General features: G+C 45.7%; 1 protein-coding gene across 1 annotated transcript in view; it reads left to right on the top strand.

Moving 5' to 3' along the window:
* LOC138488299 (multidrug and toxin extrusion protein 1-like) overlaps positions 1 to 20,414 on the top strand; it is a 638,882-nt gene that overhangs the window by 137,954 nt on the left and 480,514 nt on the right. The window contains exon 4 of the mRNA XM_069615181.1: positions 17,901 to 18,049. Within this exon, the coding sequence (XP_069471282.1) occupies positions 17,901 to 18,049 (149 nt within the window). The remainder of the gene's footprint in view (positions 1 to 17,900; positions 18,050 to 20,414) is intronic.

Below are 20,414 nucleotides of genomic sequence, written 5' to 3'. Positions count from 1 at the left end.
AGCGACAATAAATAAAATAAATAAATGTTAATTGAACAATGTTTTATCAGAAAATTCACAATATCAGATCCTGGGTTGAATGGACACTTCTAGAAAAATTCCCTAGTATCTATAAGTAACAAGGAACTCATCAATAGTAGAATGATTAAAAGTGAGTTTTGTTGGATGTTCCCTATACCCCAGGGGCATCGGATTATCTAACGTGTAAGTCTTGAACAAAGTCATAAGTCTCTCTACCTCCATTTTAATATCCAAAGTACAAAAGGTGATGGCCTGCAGAAAGTTGAAACCTATTCTTTATAGTCCTTTAGTCTCCATCCTACCCTAAGTTACAACAAAAGAGTTCCCCAAGGATGGACAACAAAAGTGTTCATAAACCTGGCCTTTGAACCAGTGGTCGAAGTGTACTAAAAGAAGTAGTGGAACTATGTTCCCTACTGGCGAAACCCCATCGCCACAAAACTAGACGAGCATCGCTCCTGCCCACTTCGACCACTGCTTTGAACGTCTATACATATTTGACAAACAATTATGCAGCAAATGTTTTCCTGAGCAGTGCACTCCTAGGTTTACTGATGGTTCGGCCTTCTACAGGATCTCTAGTCAACCCAAATTCGGTAGGTGTCCCCATGTCTGGCCTCTTGTTTCTTTAACCCACCAACCTATTCTTGGGTCTCTCCATGACCTCTGATTCTCTCAAGCCTCTCTCGGGTCTCTCCACTATCTTGGATTCGCTCAGGCTTATCTTGGGTACCACCACAACCCAGGGTTCATTCAACACAACATTGTTTATAGTACAGTATTGCTTATTTCTCCACCCCTCATTTGGGGTCCTATTCACAAATGACCCCCATTTGGCATTTCTTCAGGGTGCAAGTGGGTTACAGTATTATGGCAGGATGTAGCTTCACGAAACACCCATTGTATGCTTTGTGGGCATTTATTGCCATTCTGGTAATCCTATGTATGAGGAATTTCCAATTGCCCTGTTCTCTATTATCAGCGTTTGACTCGCCCAGGGCATGCTCGAACCTGTTGTCCCAAATCCCCCTTTTCCCGAGAAAGGTGATTCATTCTGATTTGAAGAAATACTGCATCTGCGAGGGGGAAGTTTCATTCAGGGAATCTCACTCTGCCCGCACTCTGGGAAGAATATCGGGTAGAGACCAGACCCACCCAGTTCCCGGTGGCTAAGGTGACCACATACAAAAGGTAGAGAGTTTCTCCAACTCACTAAACTGCATAGGATCAAACACTTCCCCACTTTCAATGTCTGCTAGGATCTTCCCTCTTTTCCCTTGTTGTTTAAGTCTGTGCAAGGAATTTTGGCTATCTCCTGGAGCTTTAGGTCGCCACTTGTGTGGTTTCGCTTTTCCAATACCATTGGGCCTATTCGGAGCATTTGATGCCATGAATCATGATGTATCTATTTCACGGTTAGCGCAGTGGATTGGAATAAGTTATCTAGCTCTTGATTGGTTTCAGCTCTTTCTTGGCCTACCCTGCCAAAGTGTTCATGGAAGTGAATTTCAATCCCCTTTTTTGTCATTTTGACAGCTGTAATTTGCAAAGGCAGCCTCACTATGCCGTTTCTCATTTGTGCTGAGAAATGTAACATCGAATGCAGTGCCACCATTGTAAATGGTCTCTTAAACATTTGAGTAGAGAAATGCATCACCAAAAATTGTGTTTGTTGTTTTTATTGCTATTGAATTAATCCCTAAAGTTTGTGAACTTAATTAACTCTACCTACCATTCCTCAACACTACCAAAAGGCATAGTTCCTAAACCACTGCAGCTACACATCTTGAAGTACAGTCTCCTAAATTACACTGTTTTGTGAGCTTGGAGGCCACCCGCAGATACCACCTTGGGACTAGCCTGGCCTCGAGGGATGGTTATCCACATGAACAAGGCATCCAACATAACATTAGCCTCACCTGAAGTGGACCCAATGGTGCATTGATGCTACACCAGTGATCTCCACTAGGTCCTAGATGAGTTGGTTATTTTACTCGCCTCAGTCCCACCCTGAATTTTGAGACACTTGTCAGGTCCTGAGTGATCCACGCTTGAGGGATACCGTGGTTCCGGCTGGGCCTTCAAAGGAGCACATGGTAGATGCGTTGGTCTTTCTACAAAAAAATGGAGATCATGATGATCGGTAAATGCAGTGGCTCCTGGAATTTGATTTACTCTCCGTCTTATTTGGGGAGAGGCCCCCAACCAATTTCACTGGAGAAAAAGCTACAGGCCCTAGTCCTCTTGTATATAGCTCTTACTTTGGGACCCCAGGTAGGGGCGATAGTAAAGAGAGGCCTCTACAGCTGTCAGATTTTTAGAAGAATTTTCCAATTTATTTTAACTTTCCTAGCAGAGTCCAAGCTACTATAAAACCTGTTTTAATTGGTTTTTGTAGCACGCTTTATGACAGAGTTCAGCCTCTAAGGGTGGGGCAGTGATTCGAACCTGTGCTGCTCAGCATGGTCTTGCTTCCTAGACAAGGACTCTGCCCCTGACCTCTGACTATGGTTCTCTACACCCTAGAAGCCTTAATAGCAGCTCTCCTGACCTACCTAAATTCATGAACATATGTCTCCGACTTCAGAATGCTGCTGACAACTTGAGACCTTGCAGCTTCGATCATGTGGCATGCATACTCATATCCCTGCACTGGCTGCTGGTGGCAACTTGGTTTAATGGAGTTAGTCCCAGATTTTGTCTGGAGACACTTCAGATCTACACCTTTTTATACTTTAAGACCAGCATGGTTGTGCCTACTGTGTATTCCAAAGACTAAACGGCAGCCCGCCGGTGGTTGGCCCTTCTTTTCCTGTGGCCCTTGTTCTATGGAACTCCCTCCCCGTTGTCCTCAGAGCTATTAATGACCAGATTCCGTTTTGAAAGCCTTGGAAGACTTATTTTTCCTCTCCACAAAGTTTCATCCTGGGAACCTACGTTGTTCAGCATACAACTAGTTGGAATATTATCACCAATCTGCAGTGCTAGGGATCCACTTTGTTGGGATGAGTACGCTTCACTGAACAGATAGTTGAATAAATAGCTAACTGAGCCAGGCCTCCTATAAAATGGGTCTAATGGCGATCCCTTAACTGGATTGCACCAATTACCCAAAATCTCTTTTGATGTCAGGACTCAGAGTCAGACTGGCATGATGTGCTTCGCCACATCCTCATGATCTTCGCGACTTTGTGTCGTACTCTTCCCCAGTGTACTCACCTCAAAAAAATATATTCAAACCTTTGTGTGCTCCGACAGTAAACCTGAGTAAGAAATATATCACCTACTGGCCAATTGTAACCTGGGCATTCTGCGCTTTGAAGAGTATGTAGCCTTGCAGTGCATTGCTCAACTGGACTAAATAATATCTACCTCACAGAAATCTAGAAGTCTCCTGCAACTAAACATGAGTTTAGTTCTCTCCCTTAATGGACAAAAGGAACTGTTGGAACTACTGCCTCAATTAATTAATTTATTGGGAATTTGTAAGGCACTTACACATAAAGAAAATTGTGTTTCAAAGCGCCCACCGGGCAAAGGGAATGGAACAAGGCAAACCGCAAGACAATGGAATAAGCAAAGTACAAAAAAGCTGTCCTACCAGGCCTTGTGAACATTTGGATCCTGCAAGTGAAGCGAAAGAGGGCACAGGGGAAGGGGGTAAGTGCTAGAGGATCCACAGAGGGGTGAAGTGCCAGGGAGACAGTTGCACGGCAACATGTAAGTGCAAGAGCCGATAGCGAAGGCAACGGGTAAGTGCCAGGCAGTGACCACTAGATGGAAAAGGGGTCGTCAGTCCACACAATAAGTGCAGGCCTGTGAGGCAGTACAGGCCACGTAGTGCCCGAAGGCATGTGCTTGGGGAGGGCAGATGCTGCGGGCGATCGGACATATTCTAGAGACCACTTGATCTCCATAAACAGCCAGTTGAAAATGATGAAAGCTGCTTTCTGAAATAATGAACATTACCACATACCTTTACCTGTCCTCTATCCCTTATCCCGGTCCTTCTATCACAGATTTTAAAGACAACTTTGCTGCTTTAACTACACCATGTCTGATGGACTACTGAAATGTAACCCTCATGTGAGACTTTGTGTGAGGTTATACGCCTCAGCACACTTCCTTCTTATTGTGCAATATGAGCCCTTGGGCTTCGCTAAATTGGTCCACTCGTTGGGGCGTTAAGTGTTGTTTTTTTACCGAAGGTTCTGCCTACATAGATTTTGCCCTTACAATGAAAGCCTGGAAAATATTTATATTGATACATCTAGACCTATGCCATTTCTCCAGTATGAAACTGTAGATGCTGCACTATCCATATCTGCAATATGGTGCTGTAGAAGCTGCACTGACCTCTAGGAACACCATAATCAACAGTTCAAAAAATTGTGTTAAATATGTACTCATATAGACACTAAACATCAGTTCATCCAACAACATCTCAAGAGCATTCTTTAATATGCAAAGACATGTTTCGCTCACTTGCGATTCTTCAGGGAAAACATGTGATATTATTGAACGAGTCAGTGACTCATAGTTCTTGCGGTATAGCGAGATTTTTGTGTAACCAATCGTAATTTATTAAAAGACTGAACAAAAAAGGCCTAAAATAATATATTATCAGTCTCTTGCAGCTGCGCCTTATTGAGGGGGGGGGGCTTTACTGGGGTGAATTTGCCAGCACACTGTTCATACCGGATGGATCATTTGTTACCACTTACTCCCTTAATTAAGTTATTAAGCTACACCACTGTTTTATAAACCCATTGTCCTAATTCTAATTTCCTTCCAAACTGCCAGAAAACTAGTTGGAGGTTTGAGGTTTTGGTTGAGCATAGCACATTTTTCCTGGGAAATAAAGTGGGTTTTGACTCAGTGGCAGAACGGACTCGCTGTTGGCTTTTGTGACAGGTCACATGCAGATTATTTTCCAGACATCCTTTGATCTCTCAGTGTCCTCCATCATCATCAACCCTGCCTGCAAGTAACGTGCATTAAAGATTGCATACTGGGTTGAGTCAAAGACTTGCTAATAGATTGCTCTTACTCGTACACCAAGTATCAACTATTGATTGCTACTTTTTAACGTTTGCTTTCTGTCCATGGCCGAATTGATACAATTATTTACATTTATATTTTGTTTGCCGATAACACATTCAGCTCAGGTTTGAGAAAAATAATGGGAAGATAGAAATAAACTTGTATCATTTTATGAAAGCTGAAGTACTGGCATCTCTGGTCATCAGTGTTGGAACACACCCTTGTGGCAGTGACAAACGTGTAGGACTTGCGTGTCTACTGAGCACTTTCGTATATATCACTCATTTCTCAAGTTAATGCAAAGGTCAATTCATGCCTCTACCATCTACATACTTTGACAACAATACTTCCATATCTCTTTTTCACTAATAAGGAACTGTTACAAAAAGCATTACAAACAATCCACAGAAACAACTCTTCAAAATCATTGAAGAGATAAAAAAAAAAAAAAAATCTTCCTGCAAGAATTCCATCATCCTGGCACAAGCACTTTGTGATAACATCACCAACCACATGAGATCAAAAATAGATACAACCCATGAGACCATCAACCTAGCCCGGGCAAATACAGCCACGACTGCCGGACCACAGACACTGGGCAAAACACAGACTACAGCAAAACTCACCTGCCTAGAATCGATCACAGAAGAAACCTTCACCACACTGATCAAGGGCACCGACCTTGCAGGATCCCCAGGGAACCACTGCCCCCCTGACATCTTCAAAGGAATCCTCAACCACCGAAACCCAGTGACACGTTTCCGGAACATAAGGAATCTATGACTCAAAAGAAAAATAGTATAGTCCTCCTTCAAATCAGCATACATTAAACCACTGATAAAAAAGGAATCGGAAAGCGCAGAAGACCTGAGAAACTACAGATTGATATCCAACCTGTCCTACCCAGCAATGATCCTAGAGAACCACATATACAAAATCCTTCTTAAATATGTTGAAATAAATGGAATGCTTGACAGGTCACAAGTTGGCTTCAGACCAATGAGAGGAGCTGAATCAGCACCCCTTTCGATATGAGACGACCTGAAAATAAACACAGATGACAATGCCCAATCGGCCCTCATGCTATTGTACATAACAGCGGCATTTGACACAATCAGTCACTCAACACTAATAAAAAGATTGATGGAATGTGGCATACAAGAATCTACACTAAAGTGGCTTACCTTATTCCTAACAAACCAAAAGTACCTACCAACCCCAGTTCACCTCAAACACCAAAAATATATACTGCGGAGTCCCACAGGGATCCAGCCTCTCTCCTCTGCTTTTCAACTTCTACATGTGCCCACTGATGAAAATAATCTGAACCCATGGATTTATTGCCTACAAGTACACAGATAACACGTAAATGATTGTGAAAACAAACGGAAACCAGGAACAAAATAACAGCTTCAACAACTGCCTCACAGACATCTACAATTGGATGACAACGAACAACCCCAAACTGAACCCAGCAAAAAATTGAAATTAATGCTCTTACCCGCAGGATTCGACGGAGGAAACCCACAACGTGACTGGCTGATCGGCATTGGGAATGCAACCAGAGACTACCAACGTAGTAAAGAACATAGGGATACTCATGGACAACAGACCATCCCTGGAACTGTAAGTCAACACAATCGCCAAAAAATGCTTCTTCCTCCGATGAACTGCTCAGAGGATTACTACCCTACCTCTCCTTCCCCCACAGAACCCTCACAATCATATCCTTAACACTCACAAGAATTGATTATGCAAACAGCCTCTACCTAGAAAAGCTGAAAAGACTTACGACGAAACTCCAAAGGGTGCAAAATACAGCAGCCAGGATCCTACCAAGACTAAACAGAAGAGACCACATCACTCCAGCATTGAAAAGCCTACACTGGTAAAAAAGCGCACCGAATTCAAAGCACTCTGCATCGCCCACAAAGCCAATATTAGCTGGTATTGCCCATGAAGGGAACTAAGATCCAGCAACGACCTACAAATCGAGGCACAACACTACGAAGAAAGGAAATTCGGCAGACAGCGTTCTGACGATCTAATTGCTAACATCTGGAACACCATGCCCAAAGGAATTGGAACCACAGAAGACCACATCACCTTCAGGAAATGGCTCAAATCCTGGCTGTTTCACAGACAATGACAACCTCGAAGGGACACAGGCACCAACACCACCACATACAAACAACTAGAGAGGATGTCGGTAGCGCTCTTGCCCTCGTAGTGTAGCCGAGGAATTATTCTCGCCAATCTACCTAACTAATTGATACAATGAACAAGCAGAAGAATTGATTGGCGGAAAGATGGAGTACCAACGATGAACCCAGAACAACAATGGACTGGATACTGGGACGAGATGTCTTCTCAAGGTGTACAGGCAAGACCCCCAGACAACTGCAAGAAGAGCAACAATCACAATGGTGCAATTCGAGGCAGTAATTCAAACATCAAGAGAGAAACCAAACACTAACCTGTGCAGTAAGAGGAGTTTCTGAAGATCCCCAGAAAGTAGAAGAAGTAATGTGGAAGGGCTCGTGGCAAACCAAAATTCGAAATGTCATGGAGTCAACCAGATAGTGAAAGCAAACAGGAAACAGGAGGAGAAATCCAAGCAGAGGTCCAAAGTGCAAACACCTAACCCGACGGCACGAGGACGCCTAAGGGTACATTAAGGCATTCTCTAGTCCATGTACCACTGATGCAAAGTTCCCAAAGCAATCCAAGCAAGTAGAAGTTCCAAAGTCCCAATGCAGGAGTAATGTAGAATGTCGTGGGAGATAGACGATGAACAATCCTGAGGTAGTTCGGAAGGAACCGCAAGCGGGAAAAAAGTACATAAAGATGCAATGCGAGGCAAATCCGAAGGCGGTCCGAGGTCGGAGAACAAGGCTGGAAGGAAATGTACACAGGGGCAAAGCAAGGCAGGTCCGGTGGCGGTCCGAGGTCAAATCACAAGGCTGGCAGCAAAAGTACAAAGGAGCAAGCAAGGCAGGTCCAGTGGCGGTCCGAGGTTGAAATACAAGGCTGGCAGCAAAAGTACACAGGGGTAATGCAAGGCAAGTCCGATGGCGGTCCGGGTCAAAATTCGGGGAAACAAGGCAGAGAAAAACAAGGACAGAACCTGGATACGAGATAGCAAGCCGCTAGAATACAAGATTCAGAAGCCCCGGCATAACGTACAGGCGTGGCTTAAATAGGGAGTCACATGAGCACAATACATCCCTCAGCGTGCACGGTGAAAACTGAATGCCGTGAGAGGATGCCAGCGTCTCCATGCCAACTTCCAAGCTCCCGGCAGACTAGGTCTTAAAGGAGCAGTAGCCACCATTCTTTGGCAAGTACGAGACCCATAAGTCTCACGTCTCGTGGAAGCCGTGAAAGCCGGATAATTACGGCGTCCTAACACAGATGAATTCTGCCAATACCTGACAGTTTCCTTCCCCAAAGAGGCCCCTACCTTCCGAGATTTCCAAAAATGGGACAACAAAGCCGAGGCATGTAGGTTCTCAGTCGGTTCCCAGGTGCGATCCTCCGGACCATACCCCTTCCAGTCAACATAGTAGTGTCTTATACCGTTCCGTACCTTGGTGTCCAAGATCGCCGAAACCTCGTACTCCACTGCACCCCGAACTCTGACAGGCAGAGGATGAGAGGGGAGTCGGGTATCGGGACGGCACGGTTTAATCAAAGACACGTGAAACACAGGGTGAAGTTTCCATGAACGCGGGAGAACCAAACGCACCACTGCCGGGTTAATGACATGCGATATAGCATATGGACCGACGAAACGTGGGAGCAACTTCCTCCGACCAGGCAAGCGTAAATGGCGAGTAGATAACCACACATTCATGCCCGGGTGATATACAGGAGCGGGGGTACGATGCCGGTCTGCATAAACCTTGGTCCTGCTCTGAGCATCCGCCAACTGTCGTTTGACCTGGACATGGGTGCTGGAGATGTCCCTAACACAGGCAAGAGCAGCAGGGTTATGTGTTGGCAATTCAGGGGCAAGAGGTAAGGAACGCGGATGTTGTCCATAAAGGGCAAAGAAAGGAGAAACCTGCGTTGTAGTGTGAAGCGAATTGTTATAAGCAAATTCGGCCAATGACAGTACAGAAAGCCAATCGTCCTGGCGCTGAAAAGTGAGACATCTTATATACTGTTCCATAGTGGCATTCAGGCGTTCGGTCTGCCCATCCATCTGAGGATGGTAGGCACTCGAAAATCGAGCTTCAATACCCAATGCAGCTGCCAAGCCTCTCCAAAAGCGTGAGGTAAACTGAGGACCACGGTCGGAGATGATCAGAGAAGGAAGACCAAACAACCTAAAAACGTTCCGCAGAAAGAGATCCGCCAGTTTAGGAGCAGTAGGGATCCCCTGACAAGGTACAAAAATTGCCATCTTCGTGGAATAGTCGATGACCACCCAAATAGTGTCAAAACCTTCCACCACAGGTAGTTCCACAACGAAATCCATGGAAATGGATGACCAAGGTCGATCTGGAAGAGGCATAGGCTGTAGCAAACCCACCGGTTTGCAATGTGATGTTCTGCATTGAGCACAAACAGAACATGTGTTTATGTAATCAGTGACGTCCTGCAATAAAGATGGCCACCAACACCATCTTTTCAGTAGATCAACAGTTTTCCTAATACCTGGATGAGCATCCCAGGATGAATCGTGACACCATTGTATAGCAGTACGTCGCGTCTCTGGAGTAGGCAGGAATATGTTACCCTGGTTATAGGGTAACAAATTTACTATCTCCAGTCTGTATTTGACCACTTCCGGCGGATCGTTTCGAAGCCAGTCCTGTATTATGGACTTAACTGACGGACGTAAGGAGCAACCACACACCACCTGAGTGGGTAACAAGGGTGCACCAGAGATGGGAGAGGATTCGGCGGGTCCATGTAGGCGAGAGAGAGCATCCGCTTTAGAATTCTGAGAACCAGGACGATAGGAAATAGTGAAATCAAACATTGAAAAGAACTCATGCCAACGAGCAGCCGTGCGGTGGTGCATTTCACTGATTGAAGAGCCAAGAGATTCCTATGATCAGTGAACACCTAGACAGGTACTCGAGAACCCAACAAATAATGTCTCCAAACCAAGAAGGCGTCCCGGATAGCCAACAATTTGCGCTCCGTGATTGTATAATTCCTTTCATAAGGGGTTAACTTCCTCGAATGAAAGGCTACTGGATGTAAACCTGCATCATCTGGGCAATGCTGAGACAGGATAGCACCCAAAGCGACATCCGAAGCATCAGCCTCGACTATGAACGGTTGGGTTGGATCCGGGTGCTGGAGCACTGGTGCTGAGGTGAAAGCAGACTTCATGCAATCAAAAGCCTGTTGTGCTTCCCCATTCCAATGAAAGTATTTTTTTGAGCTAGTCAGAGCCGTAAGGGGACAAACAATGGCTGAGAAATTTTGAACAAAACGTCTGTAAAAGTTCGCAAATCCTAAAAAGGATTGTAACGACTTCAGATTGTTGGGAACCGGCCAATCCAAAATGGCAGAGACCTTAGATCTGCTCATCTGAACCCCTTTGTTGGTGATGTTATAGCCAAGGAATTCAAGCTCTTGTACGTGGAAGGTGCATTTTTCCAGTTTAGCATAAAGATGATTGTCCCGTAGACGTAAGACTCTACTGACATGAACAACATGGGTTTCATAGGAGGGGGAGTAGATCAGGATGTCATCCAGATAAACAATCAAATATTGATCCAACATGTCATGAAAGACTTCATTGATAAAGAATTGGAAGGTGACCGGGGCATTACTTAGACCAAACGGCATTACAGTGTATTCGTATAGACCGTACTTGGTTTTAAAGGCGGTCTTCCATTCATCCCCATCACAGATGCGTACTAGGTTGTACGCCCCAAGTAAGTCTAGCTTCGAAAATATTTTGGCCGAGCTGATCGAGCAAGACCGATGTCAGGGGAATCGGATATTGGTTCCTGACCGTAACAGCATGCAAGGCCCGATAATCAATGCAAGGGCGAAGGTTCCCCTCCTTTTTCAGAACAAAAAACAGAGGGGAGACTGCCGGAGAACATGAAGGCCGAATGAAGCCTGATTTTAAGGACTTGTCAATATATTCTTTAAGGATGACATCCTCTTTGGGTGTTAACGAATAAATCCGACCAGACGGTATCTTGGCCCCTGGAACCAATTCTATAGGACAATCAAAAGGCCTGTGGGGAGGAAGGATTTCTGCCCCATCTGCGTCAAAGACATCCAGATACTCTCGATACTCTGGGGGTAATTGAGTGTTAATCACAGCCCCTATAGTAGAGGCAGAATGCATGAGTGCATGGCTTGGGCTAGAGGTTTTCTGAACTGATGTCAAACAGAACTGGTCACAATGTTCTGAAAGGAAACTCACTTCCCCCGACTGCCAGTCCACCACTGGGTTGTGTAGTTTCAACCAAGGAAGCCCCAGGATAACCTTAAACTGTGGGGCGGCAATCAGATCAAAAGCGATTTCTTCAGTGTGCCCGAATTCCATCCTCATGACCAATGTAGTAGTACGTTCAGTCACAGGACCAGAAACCAGGGATGAGCCATCGACCGCATTCACGACCTCGGGGCAGTCTTTGGAAACGATCCGTATACCCAACTCTCGAGCGTAAGCACCGTCAATATAGTTACCCGTGGCACCTGAATCCAAAACAACTGGAACCACCCGCTTGCCGAGGGAGGTGGAAGCAAGAGTAACGGATAGACATTAGGGTGTAGACATGAGAGGGTCACTGCAAGAACCACCCGGCAACTGAACCCCCTCTATTGCCGGGCTTTCGCATTTCCATGTTTCTTAACAGGTTTCTTAGTGCATGATCGTAGTAAATGATCTGATGATCCACAATAGAAACATAGACCATTCTTTTTTCTGTGTTCCCTTGTTTCTGCTGACAAAGGCCCCCACAATTCTCCGATTTGCATTGGTTCTGATGGTCCGGTGACAGGCGTGGAAGTGGTGGTCGTAAGAGGAGGAAGCGGTCTCCGTTCCCCCCTTCTCTCTGCTTGTCTAGAATCAATCTGTAATACTAGATCAAGCAACTCAGGGAAAGCGGTAGGGATTACAGGTACTGTGGACAGTGTGTCTTTAAGGGAATCAGACAACCCTTTATAAAATAGGGACGCCTTCTTTTCCTCTGGCCAATTAGTTTTGGCAACCAATTGATTAAACTTGGCCAAGTATGCCAAAAGGGTTGAAGTCCCCTGCTGTAAACGCAATAATTGTAAGTCGGTGGCTTGTGTGGCATACCGCGTATCAAAAACCCGACTCATAGCCTCAATCAAAGCGTCACAATTGTACAAGAGGTGACTACCCTCTTCCGGTAGTGGATTGGCCCATGCCGCCGCCGTACCACCCAAGTGTGACAACAAGAAGGCTGCTTTTGTGGTTGAATCCGGAAACGAGGCTGGCCTACATAGAAAGTGTAACCTGCACTGGTTAAGGAAGGTTCGGTAAGTCTTAGGGTCACCTGAAAACCGCTCTGGCGGAGCCAGGGGAAACTGAGCAGTCATGTACACTGGCCCAGTGTCAGAACAGGCAGGAGGTAGCCCAGAACCCGATGCCACAGCGGGAGAGGGTGCCCCCGCACCGGTGGACTGGAACCCAGCCTGCAGCTCATCAATGCGTCTCTCAATGGCAGCATGAGCATTAGCCATTTCATTGCGTAAATCAGCCACCAGTTGCATGATGGCTGTCAAAGACTCATTGGCATCCATGTATATAGAAGGCTTCTGAATATGTCAGTAGCGCTCTTGCCCTCGTAGTGTAGCCGAGGAATTCTTCTCGCCAATCTACCGAACTAATTGATACAATGAACAAGCAGAACAATTGATTGGCGGAAAGATGGAGAACCAACGATGAACCCAGAACAACAATGGACAGGATACTGGGACGAGACGTCTTCTCAAGGTGTAGAGGCAAGACCCCCAGACAACTGCAAGAAGAGCAACAATCACAATGGTGCAATTCGAGGCAGTAATTCAAACATCAAGAGAGAAACCAAACACTAACCTGTGCAGTAAGAGGAGTTTCTGAAAATCCCAAGAAAAGGAGAAGTAATCTGGATGGGCTCGTGGCAAACCAAAATTCGAAATGTCATGGAGTCAACCAGATAGTGAAAGCAAACAGGAAACAGGAGGAGAAATCCAAGCAGAGGTCCAAAGTGCAAACACCTAACCCGACGGCACGAGGACGCCTAAGGGTACATTAAGGCATTCTCTAGTCCATGTACCACTGATGCAAAGTTCCCAAAGCAATCCAAGCAAGTAGAAGTTCCAAAGTCCCAATGCAGGAGTAATGTAGAATGTCGTGGGAGATAGACGATGAACAATCCTGAGGCAGTTCGGAAGGAACCGCAAGCGGGGAAAAAGTACATAAAGATGCAATGCGAGGCAAATCCGAAGGCGGTCCGAGGTCGGAGAACAAGGCTGGAAGCAAAAGTACACAGGGGCAAAGCAAGGCAGGTCCGGTGGCGGTCCGAGGTCGAATCACAAGGCTGGCAGCAAAAGTACACAGGGGTAATGCAAGGCAAGTCCGATGGCGGTCCGGGTCAAAATACGGGGAAAACAGGCAGAGAAAAACAAGGACAGAACCTGGATACGAGATAGCAAGCCGCTAGAATCCAAGATTCAGAAGCGCCGGCATAACGTACAGGCGTGGCTTAAATAGGGAGTCACATGAGCACAATACGTCCCTCAGCGTGCACGGTGAAAACTGAATGACCACACCAACATCTTTTTGATCTGTCACAAGATCATAGTAACCACCAAAAATCTATTTGCATTCTATTGTTAGAGCAGAACAAGGTAGCCCACATGATACCCTGGCTCAAAGTCTGGGACAATGTTACACCTGCACTAAAGGCACTGCACTGGCTCTAAGTCGTACACACAATCACCTTCAAGAGCCTCTGCATGACTCAAAGGATCTACATTTCCAAGGAACCCAAATTAATCAGCAAGTGCCTCATTAATTGAAAGTCTCTGGGGTGCTTTAGATCAGGTATGGGCAGCAAGTTCCAGCCCAAAAAAAGCAAGCAAGCGAGGCCAAGAAATATTATGCTCTGGATGATGGCCCATAGACCTAGAATGACCTCCCCCAATTGCCTAGGCTGCAAGGAGGGCGATCCAAATTCCATAAATCACTTAAAATTCTGCTCTTTAACCAATCGTCCTGTTGTCCTTTAGCTTATCATTCCATGGAACGGCAATGGACTACACCTTTTACCTTCTGCGGGAAACCAATCTAACTCATTGAACCTCTCCTTAATCGCAGTGAAATATACCACCAAGGGCCAGGAAGTAACAAAACCCCTAGATCCCCCCCTTCATCCCTCACTACTAAAATCTTGCATCCTAAAACTTCCCACACTCCTCCAGACGACCTCCTAGATCTAGCGTACTTAACTGATTCAGACCCTATCCATCGTCTGTGAACAACCATGCTGTTAATATTTGCACTCCACAATCCGGGGGCTGCCCATATGGTTAACCTGCATGGTTGGTACCAACCACAAACGACAGAGATGTTTATAGCAACACACAAATAACAGGTACTCCCAACCTGCATCCATCAACACCAAAGGTTTCTGCATCCGTCTTCCCTCTTTTTGAGTAACACACCCTGCCCTCCTTTCTTACAGAGTCATACGCAGCGAGACAACATTATTGGCAGAAGGGCGCTATATAAAAGACCACTTTACTATACAACACGTTACATTTTCCCTTATCCAAGGTCTGGTCAACCTACTCTCACGCTATGGTATTTACAATTTTATTTATTTCATTTTTATTGTATTGCTAATGCCCCAGAAGGACTTTCCTTCTTTAACAATGCTATGATCTGAACAGATGGCCACCATCTCTCCAGGCCTCCATGCAGCTTTCCCTTTCCATGCTTAGCTTCCCTTGAAGTGAGCACTATTGCAGTTCACTAATCAATCATTCATCACTTCCTAATTTCAAAAGTGAGGGCCAACTTTTCAACTGTTTCCATCCACAGAGATGCAAGTGGCAACGTCCCCTTTCTCAGAATATGAACAGGTGGACAATCTTAGTCACTGCTTCTATGCTGTGGAATAAATTGTGTCACAGTCATCATATAAATGGTTACCTATCTAAAATCATAATTTCTTAGTAGTGCTTCACACTGTCAGATTTGCTAGTTTGTGTCAAGCTCACATGGCTATGGCTAAACATATAGATCTCAAGTTCATACTACTACCCCCAACCCCAGCCCCTAAAGAAATAACCTAACCCCAGCCAAGCCCCTTCTTACAAACTATTCCCACTTCTCCCATCCCAATAAAAGTCAAGCAACGCCCTTGGGATCTATAGTTTACTCTTAACTAACGGAGTAACTTTGCTGAAAATGGTATGGGGGCATAACATCTAAATAAAAGGAGCCCCTGCCAAATGAGAAGGACAAAATGGTGTGCCACAAAAGTTGGGCGGGGGGACAAACACCCTTGCCGCCCCTAAAATTACACCCATGCTCTCAACTCTCCTTGATGCGTAACAGTGAGGTCTGCTTGGTATGAGAAACCTGAAGGTGTCTCCCTAGCTAGTCTCCAGGGATCTGTCATCCAGGTGGCCAGGACACGGCCATCGCTATTGGATCCACTTTCTGGGGGTGGACCAGTGAGGAAGGATCACCTGGATGGGGGGTCCGTGGGGAGTGGGACACTGACAGGTGAGACGCGGTATGCCCCTTCTTTCAACACCTTTTCCCCCATCCTACCATGTAGGATATTCCAAAACACGGCCCCCCTTTTACCACACAAACACTTTCACACAACACCAAACACAACCGAGTAACACCGCAGCAGTTTACCTGACCTGTCCGATTACAAGGGTCAGGCAAAGTCAGGCAACTGACCAGAATTACACACACATGATGGCCCTTTCCCTTCCCCACAGGGATAAAAGGTGGAGCAAAAGAGCACAGGACGAGCAAGGCAGACTGCACCACGTGGGAGCTAACTCAGCATGACCGTTCAAGAGGAGGAGAAATATGGCACAGACCGAGAGTGTAACAAGGAGAGAAGTGACCTGGCCCTTTCCAACCAAGGCCTGTGAAGCCTCCGCAAAGGGAATCCTAAAACTGCGAACAATAGCCAACGTGTGTTGCAGCAGATGTCTACGGTACATGAGACCCTCCTCTGCTGATAACCAAGCCGGGGAGAGCCGCAGGTCTCTATGGTACCAACCTTGACTCGAAGGAGGAGAAAGCCAAGCAGTTCATCACAACCGTTGAGTTGAGGGAAGAGCCGATAAACTGAACTGTGTTGAACGATAAATAGCCAATGGTTAATTTGAACATTTGAAGAAGCATAAAGAAACTTTTAAGAAAAGAGGGGGAAAACCAGCAACAGAGGAGTCTGGCACCACATGGGTGCTCAGGCAGGAAACTCTGGGTGATTACCCGATGGTAGAAACTAACATATCCAGAAGCCCTTGGGAAGAGGCAAAAAGAGGTCAAAGTGATCCTACAGGGGTCTTGTAAAATCCTCTGTACCGTCAATAGTCTTTGACTGATTGCGAAGATAAGGAAAATTAATACCGCTTGGTGAAATGAGCGCATGAACAATGTGTTGTAAATGTTGGCCAGAGTGAACCCGGAAGAGGGAAGCCGACAAAAAGGGGCAAAACCTGAAGAATTGTTTGAAAAGACATTAAGACTCGAGAAAGTAAGAAAAGCCGCAGTAAACCCGAAGGAGGTAGGCTGACGTCTCAAACTGGTCTGAGCCCGAAAGACGGAGATCCAGGGGTGGAAAGTTATCACCCAAAGTTCATTGGAAAAGGAATTGTTTAGTTGATTTGTTGAATATGATTTGTGAAGGGTCAACGCCCGGAAGAAGGAGGAACCCGGGGTGAAGCCATTACGTGAAGCAGAACTGTGTTTGTTTGTTGGATACATCAGGCCTCCAAGGCAAGAGACTTTTTATTGAAAAGAGACTTAACCATTGAGGAACCTGGTAGCTGGTACGGAATTGTCGGCTCATGCTGGGAAAGCTCGAGCGTGTGTTGTGCTCAGGAGATGCACTTTGTCACGTGCGCAAAACGTGGGAAAGGGAGAACCCTGGCAATCACATCCTGACTTATTTGTGAACAGTTCTTTCTTTATTGAAAACCCTCTCCCACACTTTTTCTGTAATTAATTGCAAGGAATTGGCAATAGTTTTTATTAGTATAGGACTTTTTATTTTGACACAACTGCGTTATTTTTTGTTTGCTAGTCGAACCTTGTTCCCATCTTAGATTTAGGTTTATTTAGGCGTTTTTTCACCCTGAATTTATAGTTCAATAAACACCGTTGAACTGTGATCACTTGTGTCTGTCTTTACTGTTGCCACCATGAGTTCCTTACATTGGTCACTCTGATATTGCCTAGCAAAGTACACTTCTGTCCCTCAACAATACACTTTAATTCCTCAAACCCTTGGCAACCCCGTACTCAATGACGATAAGTTTGGTAGCAGAGCAGAGTGCATCATTTTGAAGCAGAGGCTTCTACAATACACCCGTTATGCTATCGTCATACATTTTGTAGCCCACAGCGGCAACTGAATTGCCACAGCAGATGGAGACCCCCTAACCACAACGGAGCACCACAGTTTTACAATACTTATGAGGACTGCATAGAAAGCATATAGAAACATGCAACAGCCTTTACAAATGCAACCAAAGTGTAGACCATAAACTAGATGCATGCTTGTGTTTCATTCAAGCCTCGCTTTGGATGACATCTTGGAGAGGTTTGTTCGTCAGTACGGTTTTAATTTTGTGTCATTCTTTTTCAGTCATATGGTGCAAAGAACTTGAAGGAGATGGGGTTCATTCTGCAGCGGGGGATCCTCATCCTGACCCTGAGCTGTCTTCCTTGCTGGGCCATCTTTGTGAACACAGAGCAGATACTGTTGGCCTGCGGGCAGAGCCTCGAGGTATCTAGGTTGGTCTAACTAATTTTGGTATGAGCGTGATCCAGTATGACATATAATTTGCGTGGCAAAGTGAAGCCGCCTCCATGGCGTTGGTCTGAGCAGATCAGAGGGACATCACTTTTAGAGAAAAGCAATTGCCCTACAAGAGTTTCTTGAAGGAAACTGGTGGCTGAGGTCATAAAATGTTTGTGGAAGATGATTTCATTACCAAGACTCTAATGTTTTATTCCACCTCTGACTGTCTGAAGTCTGTACCTCTTTATCTCTTTCCGGAGCGGGGAAGAGGGCAGTCACTCTTATTTTGGACAAAACCAGTACTATAGGTAGGAATGTTTCGTGTGATCTGGAGTTTGAGTCTCTCCTTGGAGCAATGCCATCTCTCCCGCAAAGATTTGTGGCCCCCAGACTTGTGGCACTCACATCAATGTGCGTGGTGGTGGATTCCCTGGAATTGTGGTGATTCTGTGAATGTTAACCCCTTACATTTCTCTCCTTGACAAATGAGTGTTGGATCCTGGGCCAGTATCATATTAAGTGAAACAGTGATGAGCAATTTAGCCCTGGTGACAAGCAATTTTGCTCATCTGTCAGGCGATGTTGGACTAACAAGGTGGGGTCCTGGGAGTCCCTCTATCAGACATTAGTCCTGGTTATGAGAGACTTCTCTAAGAATAGTGAGCAAGGGGTCCACATCTGGATTCCCCTAGTAACTTAGGGTGAGACCCAAAGTTACTTAAATATGCAAATTAACTAGGGGGGTCCTGGGAGTCCCTCTGCCCCTTGCTCACTATTCTTAGAGAGGCACAGCTCCTCCCTACTGATGAGGTCCAACCAGACCGAAACACGTGTCTGGGGATGCTGTTGGTACTCTTGTTCAGAGAATTGCCTAGCATTTCGGTGCTGGACTGCCCCAGGGCAGGACAAAGACTGATATGTTTGGGATATTTCTTCTCTGTGAAAGATAGTGAGTTAAAGACTCTGGGTAAGTCCCTCGTAACCAGGACTAATGTCTGGCAGAGGGACTCCCAGGACCCCCCTTGTCAATTTGCATAATCAAGTAACTTTGTGTCTCACCCTAAATTACTAGGGGAATCCAGACGTGGACCCCTTGCTCACTATTCTTAGAGAGGCACAGCTCCTCCCTACTGATGAGGTCCAACCAGACCGAAACACGTGTCTGGGGATGCTGTTGGTACTCTTGTTCAGAGGAGAATTGCCTAGCATTTCGGTGCTGCACTGCCCCAGGGCAGGACAAAGACTGATATGTTTGGGATATGTCTTCTCTGTGAAAGATAGTGAGCTAAAGACTCTGGGTAAGTCCCTCATAACCAGGACTAATGTCTGGCAGAGGGACTCCGAGGACCCCCCCTTGTCAATTTGCAGGCGATGTTGGACTGACATATGCACCGATTGATCTGATCGGTGCAAAAATGTTATGGAACTGAGCGACCAATACAGAAATGGCACCTGCACTGAATGACTAGTGCAAGAATCATTTGCCCATCATTGGTGCAATTTATGTGATCTGGCCCCAGATATTATGATGGAATATTTTTTAACAAACTGAAAATGAACAATTACCAAAAACGCCTTTGTTATTAAGAAAAAGCAATGCTACAGTAACGACTTTCATTAAGGTCCATTCATACTTGCCAACATCAATCCACAGGTGCACGAGGGGGACCAGAATAACAAAAGAAAAAACACCAGGCTTACTGTTAAGTACTGATGGTGGGGCAATGATCTCACCTCCCTCCCACGATCCCACTTGATTTTTTTTCAATAAGAATCAAAACCAAAATGAAGCGGTGGGGGAATGGAAGTGGGGTGATGGGAGAGCAGAGGAGATGAAATTGAGCAGCAAGGAAAGACAAAAAGTGAGAAAGGAGATGGGCGAGGTCCCTTTCCCCCTAGGCTGCACTGTGTTTACTTTCCGAGGCCCATAGAGGAAGGAGGCAGATCACTTTCAGGTGCTGTCCTCCAGGTGCTGCTAATCAGCTTGCTTCACCCAGGAGTTTTTAGTACTTAAGCAGCTGCCTGTTGGAACATTTTGTTCTTTCGTTGAGACTGTGTTCAGGTGCTCTTGCTTCGAACCTTGGTTTTCTGCTGTGTCCTGTTGCTGCTGTTGCAAGGTACTACTCCAGTTGCAGTGGCTGTGCTCCTTGCTCTGCAACCCTGATTCTTTGCCTGCAGTCGATTGCTCTCTGCCTTGGCAACCCTGTGCAATCTGCCCACAGTTCTGCTGGTCCTCTGTCTGTAGCCCTCTGCTCTCTGCCTACAGCCACCTGCTGTCTTACTTCAGTTCTCTTGTTCCCTGTCAGCGATTCCTTTCCTTGTGCCCATAGTCCTTGTTATCTTCATCTGGTATCCTGG

The sequence above is a fragment of the Ambystoma mexicanum genome, chromosome 9, assembly GCF_040938575.1.
Source record: "Ambystoma mexicanum isolate Mex_15411 chromosome 9, UKY_AmexF1_1, whole genome shotgun sequence".
NCBI lineage: Eukaryota > Metazoa > Chordata > Amphibia > Caudata > Ambystomatidae > Ambystoma > Ambystoma mexicanum.
The sequence above is the reverse complement of the archived record's forward strand: the minus strand, read 5'-3'. Positions and strand labels throughout refer to the sequence as shown.